Genomic DNA, 24,017 nt, shown 5'->3' on the forward strand with positions numbered 1-24,017 from the left:
ACAGAGAACCTTGAGCTCTGGGCCAGCCTTCCTTAAATATCCAGACAGAATACACATTGTGTACCAAATGGTATTATCCTTTGTTCAATGAGAATTTGGGGGTGAAAGGGTTCTTGGCTTCCTGGTGTTAAACCTTCAAGGAGGGGGATAGGCCTCCAGAATTATTCAGTATTTGGCATAGACCTTATAACTTTGTTGTCATTAAGTTTTATAAAACTGGGGACAAAACACTATACCAGATGCACCGAGACATTTTAAATGATACCAAACATGTTACAAAAGTTACATTATTTGTATACATCAGATATGGTACATACAGATCTTAGGTGAGTTTGGGGTGATTCTGGGCTTAAAGGGAATGGATGAGGAGGAGGAGAGGGGAGAGGGGAGAGAATGGGACAGATGTGGAAGGGCGACATGAGGTGTGATTTTTCAGTCTTCGCTCAGTGGGGTGTGGTGCCTCAGGAAGCATTTGCTATTTGCCTTTGAATGCAAACACATTGGCACCCCGCCTTACAGTAAGATAGTCTGTTCCACACACGTGCACTCTTCAAAAACCTGTAAGAATGCTGCTAATGCATTTATATGGCCACATAAGCCACGTTTTTCAGTATAAAACCCAGAAGTGCAAACATGCTTTATTCATTCCTTAAGTGGCATAAGAAAACGCTGTTCTTGTTTATATGACGTTTCAGAATGCCGTTTTCAGCAAAAATCCTGGAATAAACAGTTTTCTTAAGTGCATGTAAACGTTATCTGTGGGTTTAAAAATGATGGGTCAATAAGAAGAAGCTGGGGGGGGGCAAGAATATCAAAACATCTCAAAAAGTTTGACTCCTGCGCTCTGCATTTTGTTTCATTCCTGTGTAAACACATCCAAAGAGTCAAGAGAACACTGTAGCATTACAAATTGACTTAAAGATAAGGCTAACTGCTATATAAGACTGCTAAGGTCATAAGCAGATTTATTGATTGAGAGTATTGATTGATTCAAGCCTTACAATTTTAGGAGCAATGTAGGATCCGGTTGGCATGCCAACACCCCCACCAAGGTCAAAGAGGTCTCCCAATCCACCTCCGACAGCAGAAGCACCGCCGAGAACAGCAGGCATGACTGCTGGGGCTGCCCCCAGACTGGCACCCATCTGAGCAGAGGGAGAGGAGTATTACAACACTTCTAGACTATTACAAGCCCATCAAGAAAGAGGCATGCAGAGAAATTAACTACAGATAAAAGACATTTAAACAGAATTTAACAGCCCTTCAAGATCCTCCATGATTAATGAAGGCAAAGCCCTTTGTTGATGCTAATCCTCTGTTCTAAGTGAATAAGCCACATTAATCAAAGTCTGGGTGAACTTTGCTTCACATCTTTCTCAAACTTACCGAAGGAATTCCACCAATGTCTCCAAGCTGGGGAAAGAAAGAGGACAAAAACTGTGTCAGAACCAGTGGCGAGGAAAGATGATGCTATTCGGGTTTATTATGAAGAGGGTGACGAGGGGCAACTATCACAGTGGGGAAGTGGAAGACAGGAAACAGTGGGTGAGCTGCTAAGGAAGCTGTGACCAATTAAGGAAACCTCAGAACATCCAGAGGGCAACATCTCAGTGTTTGACTCTCTCTACATTCTAATGACTGCTTAAACAACTGTTTTTCAATACACAAAATATTTTACGAGGCATGCCTACGTTTGTGTAACTACATCTACCAATACAAATGTATCAAGACAACACAAACTTGGCAAGCTGCTCTTAGAGCCACTTTGCACTTATGTGAGACCAGTTTCTCTTGGTTTCACATGATGGATTATATAAGTCTTTACGAGATCTGGTCAAAGATTAGTATAAGGTAATATCTCAAGAAAGAACCCAAAGGTGAGAACACCCACACAGACCTCTCTCTCACTATAATCAGAAGATGGCTGAGGAGACTGTACTTCTGTCCTGTGGGATACACTCGGCTGATAGAGGAAAGAGAAATGGATCAAACTTTTCAAATAGATGAAAAAATAAGAAATTAGGGAAATTTATCTTGGGGACAAATTGTTGATTATTGTGCCCAGAAACGAATGCGGACTAATATTTCTAAAACTTAAGTATAAGACTTTTCATAGGTGTGTGTGTGATGATAATGTAAACAATTCACCACAATCTTAAAGATGCTTAAAGCAGATATTCCTCAAATGCAACAACGACAACAAAACAAACATGATGCAAAGAAAAATAGCACAATATCGGGCTACAAATTTATAGGTAAACTGTCGTCACTGAAGCTGGTGTGAATAGCAACTCAGTTACCCACACTAATAGAGATCCCCAATTTAGAGGAATGAAACAGCATGATATGAAAGAGTGACTGTCTGATTCCTCTTTCACTTAGTTTAATTACCGTATCTGATTCATCGCCCATCTGCAAGTGTAGCGCAAGGATAAAAAGAGAGAAAAAAGAAACAAGAGTCAAAAAAAAGAGAAAGAGTGGACCAGAGGGTAAATTCAGGCAAGGAAAGTTTACTCTAATTATGCAAGACCATCTGTGATTTCTCAACAGACACAATTACACTGGTTAAAGGGATTTTGGAAGTGTGCGTTTTAGATATGGGATCAGATTCCACTCTTTGATGATCTTGATTTAGTAAAGTAGGTCTGGATCCAGTCCGGATCAACACCAAATCCAACAAGTGTGTGAGCTGAATGTACGTGACAAATACAAACAATAACCTAATCAGGCCAGCGTGCTTCTGTATACAAACACATCCTCTAACAGGAATTGATGGAAATATGAATCCTAGTAATTACACACTAAATTCAAATAATTTCACCACAAAGGTGTGATTAGGTTTGGAGCAAGCAAGAGGAGGTGGGGTATGTACCAGACTATCCAGACCTCCTCCCAGTAGGTCCATGGCTCCCATCGGCATAGCGGGCTGAACTGAAGGGACAGTGGCAGTCGGCGGGGCCAGATCCAGGTTCAGCAGGTCACCTAGGAGATCACCCTGTGATGGGATGACAGCAAATGGAGCTTCAGAAGGTCCAGATTGGCCAATATCAGGGATTTCGGCACTCTCACCACTGATAGAGAGAGAGAGAGAGAGAGAGAAACAAGACAGATCAACTAATATTCAAAAGTCCTCCACAGGTTGAATGAGTAAATATATATAACAGACTTTTTCATAGGAGATATACAAGAGGCAAGCATATAAAGAAATCAGAGACTCACGAGCCAGCACGTGCAGGGAGTCTCTTGTGTTGAACACCACGACTGCCTTCCACAAAGGCACTGGGAGGTTTATGGTAAACAGAGGCCAGAGTACCAATGTGGCAGATGAGCTCCTCCAGAAGGGTGGGCTCAATCAGGTCCGTCTCCTCTGAGATCAGAGGCTTTTCGGCCAGCACTACCTCTTTAGCCGCCACAGGGTCAGTGGACAGCAGACGCCAGTAGATGTAGCCGCGATCACGCAGGTCAGGATTATCAGAATCCTGGAAAGTTAGAGAGACCAAAGGACTCAGCAAAAGTGAAATTGACCAAAAGAGAACTGTGATGAGTCACTTTCCACTTAATAATGCAGCTGTTCTCTCACATAATACAATGAAAAAAGACAATTGTTGATTATTCCCCTACACATTATAATGACATTTATTACTAACTTTATATTGACAATTTACATTAAAAGTTATTTTGTATTTGGCAACTGCACGCCAAATGTATGATGTAGGCTACACATCTAAAACCAGACAAAACGGTGTTACTGAATTGATTTTTAGCTATTAGTAATTCAAGACAACTTCACATTGGCCCCACTCTGTTTTGAATGTTCTTCCCACAAAAACCACCACTGAAGGGCAGAGATTAGTGTAAATAATGCAAAACGATGCAAGAGCACATATACATCCATGTGATAATATGAAGTGATGCACCAGCAACACCCAGAGCAAAATAGTGGTGAGAGAATTCTGGAGGCCATAAAACAGCACCTGGCATAGAGGACATTTCCTATTCTGACAGAACCATGGCTGTGAGTACAGCCTGTGGCACTGAACCTCAAAGTTCATAATGACAAGATTCAATCTCAGATCTCAGTCTGACAGCACAGGTTCACAGCTTCTTTGATTATTAACACGATCACACATTTGTCTCCTTGCTCTTACACACCACACACACACACACACACACACACACACACACACACACACACGTCAGGTTCAATAACATCCCAAAGATATACATTAGGGATGCACTCAAAACTGGCTTGTTGGTGGCTTGTCTGAATGACTAGTTGATCTTAAAGGAATATTCTGTGTTCAAAACAAGTTAAGCTCAATAGAACAGAATTTATGGCATAATATTTATTACCACAAAAATTACTTTAAAGAAAATGAGGGACGAGTCAAAAGCTAAATCTGGGTAACAGTGAGGAATTTACAATGGAAGTGAATGGGAGCCAATTTTTGAATGATAAAATACTCAATGTTTCAAAAGTATAGCCACAAGATGTAAACGATATACATGTTAAAACGATTTTAGTGTGATAAAATCAAACTAATCTTTTCTGTGTAAAGACAAAGCCATTTTTTTTCCATGACAATGCAATGTCAACAAACCCTGAAACCCCAAAACGATAGTAAAAATCAAAATTTTAACAACTTTACAGCTCAAATAATTCATTAGTTTTATAAGAAGAATTAAGAGCAAGTGCTTTCATTACATTAAAAGCTTCACATTTCTGCATTTAATCCCTCCCAAAATTGACCACATTCACTTCTGTAGTAATACCTTGTTGTAACCTTGATTTTTGCTTCTTATTTTTTTTTTTTAAAGAAAAGGAGGGATGAGTTGAAATGATTTTTTGTGGTAATCAATATTACGCCACAAATGCTGTAGATTGGGGGCCTGGGTAGCTTAACAAGTAAAGACACTGACTACCACACCTGGAGTCAAGAGTTCGAATCCAGGGCATGCTGAGAGATTCCAGTCAGGTCTCCTAAGCAACAAATTGGCCCGGTTGCTAGGGAGGGTAGAGTCACATGGGGTAACCTCCTCATGGTCGCTATAATGTGGTTCGCTCTCGGTGGGGCACATGGCGAGTTGTGTGTGGATGCCACGGAGGATGGCGTGAAGCCTACACACGCTATGTTCTCTGCGGTAATGCGCTCAACAAGCCACGTGATAAGATGCGCAGATTGACGTCTCAGACGCAGAGGCAACTGAGATTCGTCCTCCGCCACCCGGATTGAGACGAGTCTACACCACCACGAGGACTTCGAGCACATTGGGAATTCCAAATTGGGGAGAAAAAAACAAACCACATTTTTTTTTTTAAATGCTGTCGATTGAGCTTAACTTGTTTTGAACCCGGAATATTCCATTAAGGAAGCCCTATATTATTTTACACAGAAAAGGGAGACCGATGGATCATGTATTATAATGGGAATTTTGTTTACAGCAAGAAATGTTAAGTCTGACAGTTATCGTCTTAACATTTACTGTTGAAGGATGTGAATTAGTTGCAAAAGCTTTAAAAGGGAATGAGAACAGAGACACAACCTATCAAAGAATGTTTAACTGTGCAGTCTCACACTGTCAATAACACTGCACGCATAGAAGCACTGCATACTCGCAATGTAGAGTTTTGTTGCATGCTGTGAGTATGCAGTCAAAAATATTAACACTAGAAAATAAACTTCTAAATACAGAAGTTAACCTCAATAATCAGCTAGTTGGAGATTGGACAACATCTCTGGTATATTAAGATATAGAAATGGCTGCTTGACGATGATGATTGGCTCAGATTTTCTAAACAGCAATAAAACAAAGATTAGAAAACTGTATAGTTACAGCAAAACTTCATTTAAAAAGTAATATCTAGATTTTGAATTTCAGTTGAAGGTGTGCCAGCAGGAAAATGAATTCCACATCTGTTTGAAGTGGGAGGACAGGACATCCCACTACAGGGACAAACAAGAGCAAGTGTCCCCAATTCCAAGTGTCCTGTTGAGAAAACCTCTCAAATAAACCCACAAAAGTGCAGCATGGCACCAGGCATTGATTTAAAAACAATCCGATCTGTAGTTGGCACAGAGGAAGATAACAAAAATTACTACAATTATGGTAATAAACAAAAGATTATCAATAAATATAACCACATTATTTTATATTTCTTATTTAATTATAAATCCATTAATTACTGATTATTTTAATCTGGAGGGCCTATTTTTTGCAGACCATCAGAATGTTGTTTTCATTGCTACACAAATACATACATATGCATAAATACGTACAAATTAAGACACATAAAGCCATGTAGTCTAACAGAGGCACAAGAGTTAGATACTAATCCCTCCAAGTCTTGAGGTTTTAATCATCCGTTTTGTTTCCTGTGCACTTGACATTCATTTGAGACCTGTTCACCATTTAGAACCCATGGCTTGTTTTCTAGTTAATCATCTTAATGTCTGCCTGAGGCTAAGAAATGCAATTACAGCATTTTTTTTAAATAAGTATGGCAGCATGTTGTGTATCTTTGAACTTCTCTGAATATCTCATATACTGCTTTGACCCGTTTACACCTGGTATTAAGATGCTTCTCAGGTGAGCCGATGAAATGTGGTCAGACGAGACATATCATGCATCTTAAATTCATCTCCTGTGACCACATGTATTTGGATTTCGAAGGGCGTGTCTCTGATTTCAAGATGACACATCAGTCACTATTTTATTGTATTACTGAATGGCAATAAACCCCGAAAAAGTAATAAAAGACAATGAAAGTGTCGCCAATGCGCTGCTTCTCCCAGATGCATTTGAAATTAATTGCAAGCACAAACGTAACATTTCGAGCAGAATGATCCATTGTTTTTGTTGAGTACCTATGTGGTGTTTGTGATCCAATCACAAAACGTTTTAGACAACTTGAGATCGGATCACCCGAAACACATCTAAATACCAGGTGTAAATAGTGTCTGAGGATAGAACCACCTCCAGAGAGTGCCCTTGAAGGTGCAAGCAAGTACAGATGTGTTGTCATTTTCTCACTGAACTGTGTGATAATGGTCCGTTTCTCTCACCTGTGTAGCGAGACTGAGCACTTGTTGCACCAGCTCCTGGGTCTCAGTGGGCTTCTTCAGGAACAGCTTTACTATGGCTGTGAGCAACTGCAGCTGCACCTGAAAGACAACCGCAAAAAAAATTAAAGACGGTGACATTAACACACATAGAAAAAAACCTGATTTCCCAAAAGAAAAGGTTCATTCATATTCATTTCAGTCATCACTACTTAACACTACTTAGGGTTTTCAAATATTTTTCAATTAAGTAAACACTTTTTCCAAGAAAACATTAATCACTGAAAAATACACAAAATTAAATCAAATGTAAAACAAAACTATTTAAATTGTTGCGTTAATTAATTTATTTTTTACTCTGAACTTAATATTATAGCCATTGAAAATCCTTTAGATTTTGCCTGCGACTGTAATTATAGCTCAAACTCTATAGGTTCCATACTGCTAATAAACAATGAGCATGTTAAAAGGCAGAAAATTACAACTTGTGTTTACAGCTTATAGACTAGCCTACAAGAATTGCTGGCCAACTGAATGCAAAAACGAATCAGACAGTGCCGTCTCTACTCTTCCTGGCAATTACAGTAATTATCATAATACGCAAAAACACCAATATTTTCTTAGTAGTTGTCTTAACTGTGGTGACAACACTCGGGTACCAAATTAAGCCTGAAGAAAGTGGTACAATTATATTACACAGGCGGCCAAAAGTTTGGAATAATGTAAAAAATTTGCTCATATGGAAAGAAATTGGTAATTTATTCACCAAAGTAGCATTCAACTGATCACAATGTATTGTCAGGACATTAACAACATGAAAAATTACTATGACAATTTGAAAAAAAAAAATCAGTACTTAAACTATTTTAAAGTGCACCTATTATGCAAAATTCTCTTTTATATGGTGTTTGTACATAAATGTGAGTCGGCAGTGTGTGTACACAACCACCCTACAATGTTAAAAGTCCACCCACTCCTCTTTCTTATATTTCTAATAATCAAAAACAGTGGGTCAAAATGAATGGTTTTCATTAGAGCAGAAACTAAAACCATTCATTTTGACCCACTGTTTTTGATTAATAGAAATATAAGAAAGAGGAGTGGGTGGACTTTTAACATTGTCTCATAGATCCCCTGAGTGATCTACACACAGTCCGCCATATTTTTTCCACGCTGGAACAGCCAGATACAGTGAGAAGAATAATGTCTCAGCTTCGTAAGTGTCATAAGCGTTCTGTTGTTGGCTGTAAAAGTGAACATAAGAGTCTTCATGTACTCCCGGTATCAAAGCCATTGATGACGCAGTGAACAAGTTTTGTTTTTGAAGGAAATGTGCCCCAAAACATACAAAAATGTGTGTATGTTTGTGCAAATCATTTTACACCAGACTGATTTGTGAATGAGTGTCGATATAAAGCAGGATTTAAAACATATTTGATTCTCAAGCATGGATCAGTACCAACTGTTTGTGTTCCAGCTTTGAATCCTGAAGATGTATTGCACTTTATATTTTGTGAATGTTTGCAAATCGCCTTTCTGAAGGTGCTTGTTAGCCGATTCCACGACTAATGCAGCTACCATTGTCACTGATTGTATTCACGGAGACAAGATATACATATATATATATATATATATATATATTTCATACATAAATGGCTGAACTCCAGTATTTATGCTATCAGTCATATTGGTTCTGATTTGTTGTTGCTGTAGTATCCGAAACACGAGCTGTAAAGGCACAGCCCTCATCTGGAAAGGGGGCGGAGAGCAGCCACTTATTTGCATTTAGAGACACGAAATCAGCATGTTTTTGATTCCACCCAAAAAGAGGCTTTTATAACATGGTATAATAAATGATCCGTGGGGTGTTTTGAACTGAAACTTCACAGACACATTCTGGGGACACCGGAGACTTCTATTACATCTTGTAAAAAGGGGCATAATAGGTCTCCTTTAAGAGTTCTCATAAAAAAAATCCTCCATGTGCAGCAATGACAGCTTTGCAGATCCTTGGGATTCTAGCTGTCAGTTTGTCCAGATACTCCGGTGACATTTCACCCCACGCTTGCTGTAGCACTTGTAGACACCTTATAGTCTAGCTGATCCCACAAAAGCTCAATGGGTTTAAGATCCATAACACTATTAAAATTATCTGTTGTCCAATGTCTGTTTATTTGCCCACTCTAATCTTTTCTTTTTTAATCTATTTCTCAAACTAGAGAGTCTGATGTACTTATCCTCTTGTTTAGTTGTATCTGTCCTTCCACATCTCTTTCCGTCCTTGTTAGAGCCAGTTGTCCTTTGTCTTTGAAGAATGTAGTGTACAGCTTTGCATGAAATCTTCAGTTTTTGGCATTTCCAAGCATTGTATTGCCTCCAATCCTCAAAACAATGATTGACTGATGAGTTTCTATAGAAAGCTGGTTTCTTTTTTTGCCAGTTTTGACCTAATATTGACCTTAAGACATACCAGTCTATTGTATACTGTGGCAACTCAAAAACAAACACAAAGACAATGTTATGCTTCATTAAACTAACCAAATAGCTTTCAGCTGTGTTTGATATAATGGCAAGTGATTTTCTAGTACCAAATTACCATGATTATTCAAGGATAAGTTGTTGGAGTGATGGCTGCTTGAAATGGGGCCTGTCTAGATTTGATAACAAATGACTTTTTCAAATAGTGATGGTGCTGTTTTTTATATCAGTAATGTCCTGACAATACTTTCTGATCTGTTGAATGCCACTTTGGTGAATTAAAGTACCAATTTTCTTCCAAAACAGCAAAATCTGTACATTAGTACAAACATTTGGCCACCAGTGTATTTATATTTTTCATTTTAGTATCAATGTAAGTACTGGCATTTTGTACATCCCCAGACATGCATACTTCCCTCCAATGAAATGCACTCTCTCTCTACCAAAACATATTTTTGAATGCAACTGTGCTCAACTCATAAGCAGAAGGATATTTTTCCATGTGCATCATTACTTCTAATCTACCTCAGAGACTCTTCCCTCCCAATCAATGGTAGAGATGGAGTAAGAAGAAATGAAAAGATACAGCCAGAGTGAATTTGTGTGCTTTACCATGATTGTCTGCTCGACAGCAAACAGTATGAACAGTTAAAGAGAAATATATGCAGGCCATGTACAAAAAAATCTTTTTTTGACAAAACTAGTTTGATCTCTGAAGTAGGCTACAAAGTAGGCTTTGATGTCTTTCTATAACAGACACACTGTGCACAAAATCTTTTCTTATGCTTATGTAAGCAATTTACCATCAGCATTTTCACAAAAACAATAGATTGCTTGTATAACACAAGCATATACTGCACTGATACAGTCCAACAAAGTGTAATTACTAATTGTACATGTAAAGAGGCTGTTTATATACAAGTCATAAAAGTAGCAAAAAGTATCGATTTAATTGTAATGGTCAGAACTGGGTGGAAAATGGTAATGAAAAACTAAATTATGACTGTTTTAGTGCCCTGACTAACATAATATTTGGATCTATATAAAATGTGAAACAAATATTTTATGTGAACCTTTAAAGTCACAGGCTTTTTTTCCCATCAACCCTATTAGTCCAAGGCTAGGCTTGATCAAAAGCAGCTGCCTCGCAAAACAATCAGGCAATTTTTTGTCAATCTTTTTTTCCCTTTGTTCTGCTGGTGTGGTTTAATTTACGGTGGCTGAGTAGCTCTAGTGCACTTCACCTGTGTGCTCTCATCATGGAAGCCTTCCAGGAAGCTCTCCAACAACTCATCAGCATTGTCAATCCTCTCAGCATACTCTCCCACTATCCAGATCATGGCTGCCCGTGCCTCGGGCTCATCCAGAGAATCCAGGTTCTCACAAAGGGTGGCTATCACACTCTCATACCTGAGAAACACATTGAAGAAAAATTTGAAAATTAAGGAGCGTGAAGAGCAAAAAGGGGTGGGTTCAGTGAAAAAGAAAAAGAAAATTTAGTGTGTTTTCTTTAACACATCATTTTCAAAACTTTCATCTTGTGAGACAGGGCAGAACGGAGGCTGTGTCAAGATGAACCTCTTCTGCTTTCTGAAGGGTGTTCACACTGACAGCGATTGCAGAGACAATGTGACCTGAAGTTTCAACAAGAACTGGCGATTTCCAGTGACATGAGCAACAGTAACTTTACGCAAGTAAGATTTCATTTCTTTAATAGGAATTGTTTAATCATTTACTCACCCTTATGCCATCCCAGATGTGTATGACTTTCTTCTGTTGAACACAAACAAAAATGTTTAGAAGAACATATCAGCTCTGTAGATCCATACAATACGAATGAATGAAGCTCCAAAAATCACTTAAATCAGCATAAAAGTAATTCTTAAGACTCCAGTGGTTAAATTAATTTCTTCAGAAGTGATATGATAGGTGTGGGTGAGAAACCGATCACTTTCACATTCTTGTTCTTGTGTTTTTGGTGATTCACATTCTTCATGCCTATTGTCCCCTACTGGGGAGAAGAATTTGTAGCAAAAAAGGATTTAAATATTGATCTTCTTCTCACCCACACTTATCATATCACTTCTGTAAAGGTATGAATGAAAACACTGAAGTTGTATGGATTACTTTTATGATGCCTTTATGTGCTTTTTGGAGCATACATTTTTTGGCACCCATTCATTTGCATTGTATGAACCTACAGAGCTGTGAAATTCTTCTAAAAAACATAATCTGTGTTCTACAAAAGAAAGAAAGTCATACACGTCTGGGAAGGCATGAGAGTGGGCAAATGATAAGAGAATTTTCATTTTTGGGTGGACTATCCCTTTAAAGGGATTTCTGATTTTTTTTCTGCAAACATGCAAAGTTAAATATCAAACTTTATGCAAATGAGCAGCAATGCAATGTGGAGATTATGAATGGGAGTGTAGCCAATGATCTGTCAACCTCCAGCACAGACTCCATGGTCTCCAGTAATTAAATCGCTGTCTGTGTGTGAACATCCCCTTATTCAGCCAGCAAACTGTGATGAATTTTTCAGCTAATCAGAAAAGGTATTCAAGGAGAGGCAGAAAAAGAGAGGTCACTGCAAAAAAGCTATGTTGACACAACAGTCAAGTACATGAGAAGTTGTCTAACAAAGACAGGGAAACCTACTTGTTGGGGTACTTGCGGAAGATGTCCTTGATGACCACGATGGCTTCCTGCACCACATAATTGACCTTAGTCTGAATAAGGTCAAGCAGCGTGCTGACACAACGTTCTGCTGATTGCTGTAACAAGGAGATAAAACAGGAAAGGTAGAAAGAGATAAATCAACCTTCTCCATTAGACAGCAAAACATTTATTAAAAATGAACTATATTGACATTATGTCCTTCTAATCAGTTTTAGTCTCACCTCTACTTTAATTGCACAGCGGCCGATGGCTCGTACAGCTTTACGCACAAAGTCTACATCTACCTCAGTGGCATATTCCTTCAGCTCAGCCAGTACCTACACAACCAAAACCCACAGAAAAATTTAGCACAGACTCTCATGAGCACAAATATAAAATGATGATGTGACATACATCATATAGATGTTATAGAGTCAGGTATACCTGACTATACATTAGTCAGGTATAAGACTCTGAACAACACCACACTAGTACTTTGAGAGAGAGGTCACCTGAGCGATGTTGGCCTGAGATGCCAGACGAATCATGATGTCCAGCTTTTCCAGTTTGACATAGATTGGGTCGTTATATTTCACAAAGAAAACCTTCATCTCATGCTTCAGGATTTCAGGGCTGAAAACCATGAGTTATGAGAAAGATAAAAAAGGCAGAAATACATTATACGAAAGGATGAAATGGGATCTGTTTGATAACCAATTTTCTCTCATCTCGGGGGAACAGTCATTATTAAAAATTATTTGCGCTGCACCTACCGTTTTTGTACGATGAGGTTAATGTTCCTGAGGGCAACATACTGCAGTTCAGGCTCCGCTGAGAGCAACGTGACCAGGGGAGGAGCGAGTTTCTTTAGTAATGTGCCGTAATAGTCCAGATCTTTAGGAAGCATCTCCATAAACTTCATCAGAACCTTCACGGCGGACAGCACCACAGCAGAGTTAGCATGAGACAGCCGTGGAGTCACACGTTCACAAATACTGTGAGAGGACAGAGAAAAATATGCTTCAACAAAGAAGAGTAATCAAAAATTGGTAAGACTCTGCACTACATTCTATTAAGTCTTTAAGGACAGAGATATTTTGTGGAGTTTCTGTGGTCCGGATTAAGGCAGCATAAAAATCATTACAAATAGTTGTGATTCATTTTAACAATCCGATATTAATTCATAAAATCCCATATCACTTTATTAAAAGAATAGTTCACCCAAAAATGCTCTCATAATATACCTAACCTTTGTGCCATCCAAGAAGTGTAAGACTTACTTTCTTCTGCAGAACAGAATTTAAGATTTTTAGAACAATATCTCAGCTCTGTAGGTCCTCACAATGCAAGTATATGGGTATCAAACTTTTGAAGCTCCAAAAGCACATAGGCAGCCTAAACATAATTCAGACAACTCCAGTGGTTAAATCCATGTCTTCAGAAGCAATATGACAAGAGTTGGTGAGAAACAGATCAATATTTAAGTCCTTTTTACTATCAATCTCCACTTTCACTTTTGTTTTTGGTGATTAGCAATCTTTGTGCATGGGTTGCTTTTAGGCTGCCTTTATGTCCTATTTGGAGCTTAAATGTTTGGTACCTCTTCATTTGCATTGAGCAAAAATATTCTTCTAAAAATCTTTGTGTTCAGCAGAAGAAAGAAAGTCATACACATCTGGGATGGGATGAAGGTGAGTAAATTAGAGAATTTTCATTTTAAGGTGAACTCTCTCTTTAATATACAGTATACCTTCACTTAGTGAATGTGTTAGGAATTACGCAATAACATTACTTGTAGCATACTACCATCCTCCAGATGTGACACTTCCTAACCAACTTAGAATCTGAATTTAATAGAATCAGAAAATGAGTTCAGACACCCAGTCCTAGTTTGGATCAGCTTTATTAGTGACGATAGGTGCTTCCTATGTATTAGATAGACTTCATCAGTGAAACCCATTAAGGTCTCCCTGAAAGTGGTCATGACATAATGTTGCCTTCTGACCTTTGTGACTCGCGGTCATCACGTGGTGTGTAGTTGGCCAGGCAGTCGAGGATGAAGATCTGGCCCCATTCTGTGCATTCATTAAGGGCTGTCAAGAGCTTGTTAATGGTTTGAGGGTTCAGGTCCAAAAGGTTGCTGTTTGGATGAGACTCTGCTATCTCAGACAGAGCTGCCACTGCATTTGCTACCACCTAATAGAGTGAATGAATATCCAAAAACATTATACTCAATACAGTGATGGTGTGTGTGTGTGTGCAGGGTCAAGTATTCACACAAAAACAGCATGCAATTACACACCAGGGAGACTCAGAGAGAACTAAAGCGCACTGGCAAGCCCACGGATGCCCTAAATACAAAAAGAAGTGCATGTGCATAAGAGAATAATATGACTGCACACAAACACCCACAGTGATATCTGTAGGTGCAGAGAGATGATTTTTGAGAATCTTGCTGGTCGCTAAACCGCTATGTGGCTTTTGAGCTGCTTAAATAATAATACATACAGTAATGTGCAAAAGTTAAGCACATTAGATGTTACACAAAAACATTTCTCTTAAGATTGTTATTTATATCTTCAGCTATAGTGTCAATAGTAAATATACATTTTAGACTCTCAAACATTCCTTTTGAAAATAGAATAGAAGAACAGGGAGCCCTGCAACCAATGGCATGGCCCCCACAGAGCACCCCACTGATCATTGAATCAGTCTGGGATTACATGAAGCAGCAAAAGCAATAAAGCCTAAATAGAAGAACTGTGACAAATTCTCCAAGAAGCTTGGAACATCCTATCTACCAACAACAAAGAAAAACTGTGTCCAGGTGTACCTAAGAGAATTGGTGCTGTTTTAAAGGCAAAGGTGGACACACCAAATATTTATTTAGCTTTTTTTAATGTTTACTTGACTTTGTTTTCAAAACTATTAAATGTCATTATTTTTGAAGAATTCCTCACTATGCAAAATTTTTCACAAGTGCATAAAACCTTTGCACAGTACTGTACGTATTTTGGTATTCATTGATGCTCTGTGCTGAAAGAAACAAAATGGGTGTCGTTTTCAAGCTTAAAAGCTGGACTTTACAATGCATATAGACAATAACTCTTAAAAGGTGCTTTTTAATTTGCTGACAAATTAAAAGGTTTCCCCTTTTTTAACTTAAGAAATGTGATAATTTACTGTACACTGCTCTCTAACATACTGTAAAAACATCATACAGATCGAAAAGGTCTCAATGTAGAAAACAACAAATACGGTTTCCCCTCACATACCAAATATTTACCAAGTAAAAGCCCAGAGAAAAAGCACAGTTTCCAAGTTGTAAACAGATTTTCAGGCTTATTTTGTTGCATTTTTTACTTGTAACTTCATGAAATAAAAGATAAAAACAGCAGATGCTCCTGAAAAAGTGTCCAAACACCATGTGATATGAACACCGATCAACGGATATGATACATAAATCTTAAAACAATCTTGGAGAAAATGCACATTTAACTAAAAAAAAATTCTGTCTCTGGTAACAAAGTGGACCAAACACAGTTTTTGGGGTCTGCGTCAACGTGACGTGCAATTAAATTTTTGAAGAGGTGCACATCAGGATATGGCATAAGTAACGCTGTAACCACCAAAGGCTACACGTAGGTTCAACGCAGAAGTATACATTAACCTTAAGTGGCCACATGGAATTTTTAAACTTAATTCATTTTTCACACAACTTTACCATTTAACATGAACTAGTAAAGGTAAAAAGGTTTTTAAAAATTGTGACAATTTTAAAAGACATGATGACCAGTTCTAAGACCCAAGAAATAAAGTTTTCTTATATATTTTCATTTCTATTTGAACCTAAAGTCCATGAACACATTAAGCATCCACTACCCATGTAGACTTGCCGATCACATTCCAATCATAAATAATTTATTCGATGTATCTTATTTGGAGGGGTTAACCATAAGGCAGAGCCTCACCATGGGGTTAGAGTCCGAGATCAGGTCCTTCAGGGTGTCAAGGAAGCCCTGGTCTTCAACTAACTGGGCGTTGATATCATGAAGCTTGGCGACACAAACTGCAGCAGTCTTCCTCACATAGGGGTCTTCATCTTTCAAACACTTCCTCAGAGGCTCACACAAATATTCTGTAATCTTGTCCACACGGATGCAGCCCATGGTGCGCACAGCCAGGGCACGGATCAGAGGGTTTGGATCCTCACAGTCCTGCGGGGGAGAGAGAGACAGAGGAACATATTGCCAAACACTGATTAGGTCTGACATATCCACATGAGGACATCATGTTAAGTTGTTTATGTTTTTTTGTATTTCCACAATCTACAACTGCTTTGGCACCAACATAATAAAAATAAGTGCTTCCCCCACGCAACAATGATGCAATTATTTTACAAATTGTTGATTTCTGAAACAATGGGTAACACTAACGAATTTCCTTCACTTTGCTTGAATTTAGGCATTTAAATAAAAGCTGTTATATTCTTCTGAGTTTTCTTTCTTTGGCAATGGATTCCATGGCACAATAAATGGATATATTGTAGTACTTTTACACTTTAGTTGTCTTGGCCTATTTGCCTATGCAAACATTATTAAAATGACCATTAATATCTAAAAAGGATGTCTGAATCCTACCTTAACAAAGGTGTTGACTGCCATAATGGCCATGTCTGGCTGGCTCTTGGCATAATTCATTAAGTACAGATAGACCAGCTTCTTCAGTTCCAAATTATCTGTCTGCATGCAGTTCACAACATCAGGAAACAGGGCACTGTGGACAAATGTTCAGATCACAATTCCAAAATCTCCACTTTTTCACAAAAGATTATGATGGTGGCTATTCAAAGTAGCACATAAAAGCATCTTGGAACAGTGAGATATATGTAGATGTATATATATATATATATATATATATATATATATATATATATATATATATATATATATATATGTTGTATATTTAACTGCATAAAAGAGTGAAAGACAGGAAAGTCTGTGTTCAACTGTACCAACAATGACCCAAATGTAAAAAAATGGCCTGGCTTACCTGACGTCTTTTCCCACAGTCATAGAGGCAATGACCTTCTTTACTGCCTCCTTCTTCTTCTCTTTCTTATCACTGTTCAGCTCTGCCTTCAGCTCAAAGATTTCCCCTAAAAGGCCACACACACAAAACAGTTTATTCACCTTAATAAATGTATTAATAATTTATTTAGATCATCACAAAATAATGACATATATCAATCATGTGCTTTCAGGAAAAACAGTGCCTGTAACAGCTGGAAGAATAAGGGCAGAATTTTCCCTTATTTCATAAAAGAAAAGACAATGAAAGACGCTAATCATAATTTCTGTGTACACTGCTTTTCTTGGCTTCAACCAAGTAACAAACATGGGCTTTATTTGTTTGCAGTTAAAAATTCTCTGTTCTTTTCATCAGTGGTGATTTCATCCTTATATTTTCATTCACCTTTTTCCACTTTTTTTCTGTATTTTCAAATCACTTTCCACTCCTAATTCATCTACAAATGAATAGCATAAAAATTTAAAGTTTATCCAATCAGAATGAATCCCTTGATGCTTATAAACAAAGCATGTCGGCTGTTTTACAAATTGCATGCTCCTTAGCAGAAGCACCATGTGAGTTTGAGCTCCACCCCATTAGGCCTTGAGAATTTCTGCACAATCCCTCAACAATGCAAATGAATGAGCATCTAAAGTCAGATTGTCATTCATCAGCCAGTCAGATTGATTTATTTGTTATTGGTGGTGTGGTCTTTAGGATATGTCCCAGATCAGGCCTTTTAGCTGGCCTTGAGTGACGCAATCATGCTTTAAGTGATGTACGTAATTTGTAAGTGAAGAGCGTGAGATCTTACTGATGAGAAGGCTGTCAGAATTAAAAGTCAGAAACAAGGTTAAGTGAAAATCAGCCCTTCTTTCCTGTTTAATTAATCAATCGCACAATCATGCAGAACATCTGAGGTTTTTAAATCCATAAGGATCTCTTTCTCAATAGTGATGAGATCCTTATGGATGCACCCCCTTTTTGAGCACAAACCATGAAAATGAAATACCTGAACATAAATGGTTGTATTTACCGGACCCTTTGGAGTATGGACACAGTTGTATTATCTTTTGAAAGAAGACACTTTGGGCTTTATTTCCCAAGTATCAGAATTAATACATGTTGTTATTTTTTTAAGTTAGAGAAGCTGAAGTTTATAGTAATGGAAATATTTTGTGCTGAACATGTTTTTATAATCTAAAAAACATTAATAAATGTTCCAAAACAACCCAGAAATTTGAAGATGATATAACAAAATCTGAGGTTCCTGCAAGCTTTTTTCTCTGTAAAATCGCTGCCGATGAACAGAGTAAAACTAAGGCTCTGCCTTTCAAGACGACACAAAATCTGACTGCACTGCTAGGCTATTATGAATTAAATATGCCGCATTTTAAAAAAAATAGACTTTGGAGACAGGCTTATTTTGTTTATGAGACTCTAATATATAAGACAATATACAGTTTTACCTCATGAATGCTGCTCAGATTGCATAGTTTGTTGAAGAATGATGACGAAGGGTAATTCTCTCAGGCGAGATCTCATGTAAACAATGGAGAATATATAAATATTTCTCAGATTTATCACTTTTATGGACGAAAAGTGCTATTGGATGTTTTTCAATGAATGCTTGTCATGGACAATTGACCCAAGTGTGGCGAACTGGATTCATCTGGCGATTGCATTTTCATAACAAATGTATGAAGTCCCATTTTGATATTGCATGTTTTAATTTGTACTCCTGGCACAAATAACTAAATTGCTGTTTCTGGAGCATTACTATCATGAAACAGAGATCTGATATCAATGTTGAACCCTTAGACCTTTGAAAAGATGTATAATTTGTTAACATTCATTAAATTTATAGACTGTAAATTATATATTAAATGTAAGCAGAGTGATGTCACCACCGCATGCGGGGGAATTGCGTATCAAATTGGTAAGTGCTTTTTGCATTGTTATAGCAACATCAGGAGTTTTCTAAATGTAAATTAGGCTGCTGGAGCATTCAGTGTCAAAACAAGTTTTGAAAAGTAACCGTGTAAACATGCGAAACTAAATATAAATATTTAAATTAAATATTTTTAGAGAGCTTTGTCTTGGTATTAGACCTCCTTGGTTCTGGCTTTCGTGCGTGGACATGTTTTTAAAATGTCAATTGGTATTATTAGTTGACTGCTATGTAATGTATAATAGGCATATGGTGTCTTATTCATTGTGAAACTGTGTTCTTAATGGTATGAATTGCACTGAAGGCCTAGACTTAAAATGCATGGGCCACCACTGGTGTAAATGGGCAATGCAATTATAAACGACCCTGAACTGCAATTATCTGACTTTGCCAAAAGTGACACAGTTAATGAACAATTTCACTGACAAATAAAATCTTAAAACAGTCGTATCTTCAAAGCAACACAGAAAACATCAGTCACAAAACCTTTCTTGGTAGTGGTGAAATATTTGGAGTCTGTCATCTTGGATCCCAAGCCTCTGTTCTCCTGCAGAAAAAGAGAAAGATTTATAAACAGCTCATAAGGATGAGAATACTACAGAACTATCCAGAATGGAGGTAGGTGAGATTCTGAAAAAGTGCAAGCACAGGGGAAAAAGAGGAAGTCCAGTCCCTGTCCTGCTAAAACCTTCCCTGATGTTTCTTAAAGATTGAGAAGGGGAAAAACAGTTGTGCAAAAACATAACTGTTAAAGCCTCTTGTTCTCTTCCAGTCAGCAAATGATATCATCCTCTACTTCAAGCAATTACCCTATCTCTGTCACTAAAACTGCTGTGAAGAGTTTTCCATTTCCTGTTATTGAATTTTAGACTCTCGCATCACCTGAAGTGTCTTCCAAGAGGAAGAGAAACATTAAGTTACAACAGTAATTCTTTTGGTTTTACTGACTAAACGACAAGTCGCTATTGCTTAATTAAACCATGAGTTGTTTTTATAATTTACCTTTTCACACTCAACATTGACTAAACTTTACAAATAGGATGGGATAAAACCAAGGATGAGAATAAAAGGACAATTTACAGCCTTCCTTCCTGTCCCATGATTATCTCACAACATAATGAGAAATGTTCATTCTGATAGTAATGACAAAGAAACACATGACAAATCTAATCCATAAAGCCCTTCTGACTATTTGCATTTAAACTGCATCATGGAAGTGAATGGGATAAATCTGTAAATGTTAAAACATATGTTTCAATAGTATAGCCACAAGAAAAGACAAACATTATGCATGTTAATATGATTTTAGAGTGATAAAATCGCATGCTAACCTTTTCTGTGTAAAGTTATATACAATTTCACATCTTAATTGCAATGATGATGTAATGCTGTTACCCTAGAACCCTAAAACAACTTTATAGCTAAAAAAAGTACACAATTTCTATAAAATTATAAGTCTTGAATTCCTGCCTTTAACCCCATTCACCTTCTTTGTAAGTGCCTCACTGTAACCTCGATTGTTTTTTATTTATTTTCTCTCTTTTATTTTGTATTTTTAATAGAAACTTTAAAATGGCAGTTATCAAACCGCTTATTAAGAAGCCTGGAGAACTGGCTAATTATAGACTGATTTCAAATCTCCCATTTATGTTGAAAATACTAGAAAAGGTAGTATCCTCTCAAATAAGTTAATTTCTACAGAGAAATAGTATATATGAACAATTCAGTCAGTATTTAGGCCTCATCACAATACAGAGATTGCACTTATCAGAGTTACAAATGACTTGCTCTTATCATCTGATTGCTGCCTTTCTCTTCTAGTGCTTTTACATCTTAAAGCTGCATTCGACACGATAGATCACGGCATTCTCTTGAATAGGCTAGAGAATTCTGTTGGCAATTGTGGAGTTGCATTAGCATGTTTTAGGTCCTAATTAGCAGATCGCTATATGTAAACAAGGAATTGTCAAACCAAACAAAAGTAATGTATGGAGTGTCACAGGGATCAGTTTTAGGGCCTCCGCTTTTCTCCTTGTATATGCCTCCCCTGGAAGATAAAATCAGGAATCATGGAATAAGCTTCCACTGTTATGCCGGATTCTTCAGAACGTGATGAGATTTCACAATTCTCCAAATTAGCAGAATTTATCAACGAAATAAAATATTGGATGGCCAGAAATTTCCTTCTGCTCAATTCCGACAAAACAGAGGTACTAATTATTGGACCAAAAACTAAAAATAAGCCACTAAAATATAATTTGACTCTCGATGGATGTACTGTTACATCATCTTCAACAGCAAAGAACTTAGGTGTTATATTTGTTACCAATCTGTCCTTTAAAAATCTAATTACAAATGTTTGTTGAACAGCATACTTCCACCTCAGAAATATTGCTAAATCATGGCATATGGCCTCTGTTGCTGATGCCGAAAAACTAATTCATGCGTTCATGACCTCAAGACTAGATTATTGTAATGCATTACTGGGAGGATGTCCAGTAAGATCAATAAATAAACTTAAATTGGTTCAAAATGTAGCAGCCAGAGTGCTGACGAGAACCAAGAAATATGATCATATTAACCCCATTTTATCATCGTTACATTGGCTACCTGTTACATTTCATATTCATTTTAAAACTCTGTTAACTACGTACAAAGCTATGAATGGTCTGGCTCCACAGTACTTAAGTGACCTTCTATCACGCTATATTCCATCACGTTCATTACAATCGCAAAATTCTGGTCTGTTAATAGTTCCTAGAATATCAAAATCCACAAAAGGAAATATAACTATATAACTAACACACTCACTCAATTTAAGTCTAGACTAAAGACTCATCTATATGTATACACCTAATTTATCCTTCAACTCACAATTAGGCTGCTTTAGTTAGATCTGCCAGAACCAGAAACAGTGATCATGATCTATAAATCTGCAATAAATTTAATGGCATCTATGCTAATATTACTTTATTTGTTTCCCTGTCTCAACCTCGGGACTCCTATATGGAAGTCACCAGAACGGGCTAGATCCAGCTCCATTCCTGCTTCATGTTGGAAAGCACTGCTACGTGTCTCTGTGTGATGGTAACTATTAGCAGCCGGTGCCAGCCAAACATCACTTCAGTCTATTACGATAGACTTCAGAGGATGAATTGATGCCAACTCTAACCATAAGACATGGGATACTTCATATGCCATTGGTTGAACCTTGGATTTAGGATAGACCTCACTGAAATTACTGGTCAGGTTGAACTGCGATGCACCTCACTGATCTCTGCCTGCATCACCTCGGTATAATGATGGACACACTCTTGAAATAGAATGCATAGATTTATTTGCCAACAAAACCCTTCATCAGCCAATTAACAAGAGAAAAAATAGACTTTGAATAATGATCTAATTCTATCTCAGACCCATTATATCACTTTTGAAGACATAGATTTAACCACTGGAGTTGTATAGATTACTTTATGCAGCCTTTATGTGCATTTCTGAGCCACCATTCTGTTGCACTGAACAGACAGTAACTACAATTATTGCACGAAAAGTAGTACATTTCCATTGGAAAGATTCTAAAAGCTTATAACCTTTTAGAATATAAATAAAAAATTATATTTTAGAATATAGTTATAAAAAATCCTTTATTCCTCTATCAATTTATATGTTAAATAGCAAGATGCAGTAATGTAGGTCTATAGTTTGTGTGTGGATTTGTTATATGTATATATTATGCAGCCTTGAGTCCATTTGTTGTATGTATGTTGTGTATTAATGCAGCTTTGAGTCCAAGACAAATTTCCTGAAAAAGGACAATAAAGTATACAAACAAACAAACAACAAACAAACCTACTGTTTTGAAGAAGGACACCACATTCATTTTAGTTTTACAGAAATATCAAGAACTGTAGTAACGATGATATTTACATTTTCTAAGGGACCGTCAGCAAAGACCAGCAAAGCTCGCAAGGGCAAACTAAGCCAGCATTTAGCTCGACTCAATTACACAAATGTTTACACCGGTGGCAGGCACACAAAACATGTACAAAAGGGGGCATTTCCAGGTAGCCATGTATAGAACACAGGAGTAAATAACCCATAAAACAAACTACTACCATTCCTACAGGTTAAAATTCAAACTGAGCTTTTATCTCGTCAGCCTGTGAGGCAGTGACCCAGCTAGTGCAGAAGCAAAGATAACAGCAGCTGTCAACCGACAAGGCGTTGACACAAACGTTACATGTGCAATTGCTCTGGGCTCGTTATGCTAGATCTCAAATGATTACCAAAAACAACTGTAACATCTCAGAAGGTACGTAGCGCTGAGGTAACTGCAGCAGGTGACAGTCACACTAGCCTCAACTGCTTCATAGAGCTAACTAGCAGTTATTTTACACGACACCCAACATTTTCACACTAATTTCGACTCTAAAAGTATCCACGGACCTTTCTCCTAACTCTATGTAGGAAACGGACCGTCACTCACACATAGCTGACTTGCCCACTCCATTTTTTGTCGGATGAATGAACCTGCTCACAGAGAAGTAGAGACGGCGCTTGTACTAGCTGAATGCTAACAAGCTAAAGCTTCAGCACCTTCTTAATCAGGTTTTATGTGAGCGCACAGTTAAGCCTTTAATCTATCGGACGGACTGTACTACTGTCCAAGCACGCAGAGCAGAGAGCCATAGATTAGGAGAAAACAAAGCACTGTACCTCAGTTAAACAGAAAATAGCCCCTTCCGAAGTGAAGTATGTACAGTCAGCCTTCCTTGCCTACCACCTTACATGTTTTGTCA

At 37.6% G+C, this 24,017-nt stretch overlaps 1 protein-coding gene across 4 annotated transcripts in view; it reads right to left on the minus strand.

Annotated features, from left to right (window-relative positions):
• LOC127642530 (AP-1 complex subunit beta-1-like) overlaps positions 1-24,017 on the minus strand; it is a 40,566-nt gene extending 16,549 nt beyond the window's left edge. Inside the window, exons 1-18 of one of the 4 annotated variants that reach the window (XM_052125165.1) lie at positions 23,705-23,790; positions 19,705-19,765; positions 17,250-17,355; positions 16,838-16,973; positions 16,169-16,414; positions 14,203-14,393; positions 12,971-13,192; positions 12,710-12,830; positions 12,440-12,535; positions 12,198-12,313; positions 10,784-10,949; positions 7,065-7,163; positions 3,220-3,479; positions 2,873-3,071; positions 2,392-2,412; positions 1,898-1,963; positions 1,387-1,413; positions 1,002-1,145 (exon numbers count right to left, since the gene is read on the minus strand). In XM_052125165.1, coding sequence (XP_051981125.1) covers positions 1,002-1,145; positions 1,387-1,413; positions 1,898-1,963; positions 2,392-2,412; positions 2,873-3,071; positions 3,220-3,479; positions 7,065-7,163; positions 10,784-10,949; positions 12,198-12,313; positions 12,440-12,535; positions 12,710-12,830; positions 12,971-13,192; positions 14,203-14,393; positions 16,169-16,414; positions 16,838-16,973; positions 17,250-17,355; positions 19,705-19,765; positions 23,705-23,728 — 2,301 coding nt within the window. In that variant the 5' untranslated portion in view covers positions 23,729-23,790. Of the gene's footprint in view, positions 1-1,001; positions 1,146-1,386; positions 1,414-1,897; positions 1,964-2,391; positions 2,413-2,872; positions 3,072-3,219; positions 3,480-7,064; positions 7,164-10,783; positions 10,950-12,197; positions 12,314-12,439; positions 12,536-12,709; positions 12,831-12,970; positions 13,193-14,202; positions 14,394-16,168; positions 16,415-16,837; positions 16,974-17,249; positions 17,356-19,704; positions 19,766-23,704; positions 23,791-23,934 lie in introns of those variants that run through there. The other 3 variants (XM_052125172.1, XM_052125178.1, XM_052125187.1) reach the window with 3 other exon arrangements.

The sequence above is a fragment of the Xyrauchen texanus genome, chromosome 4 (assembly GCF_025860055.1).
Source record: "Xyrauchen texanus isolate HMW12.3.18 chromosome 4, RBS_HiC_50CHRs, whole genome shotgun sequence".
Lineage (NCBI taxonomy): Eukaryota > Metazoa > Chordata > Actinopteri > Cypriniformes > Catostomidae > Xyrauchen > Xyrauchen texanus.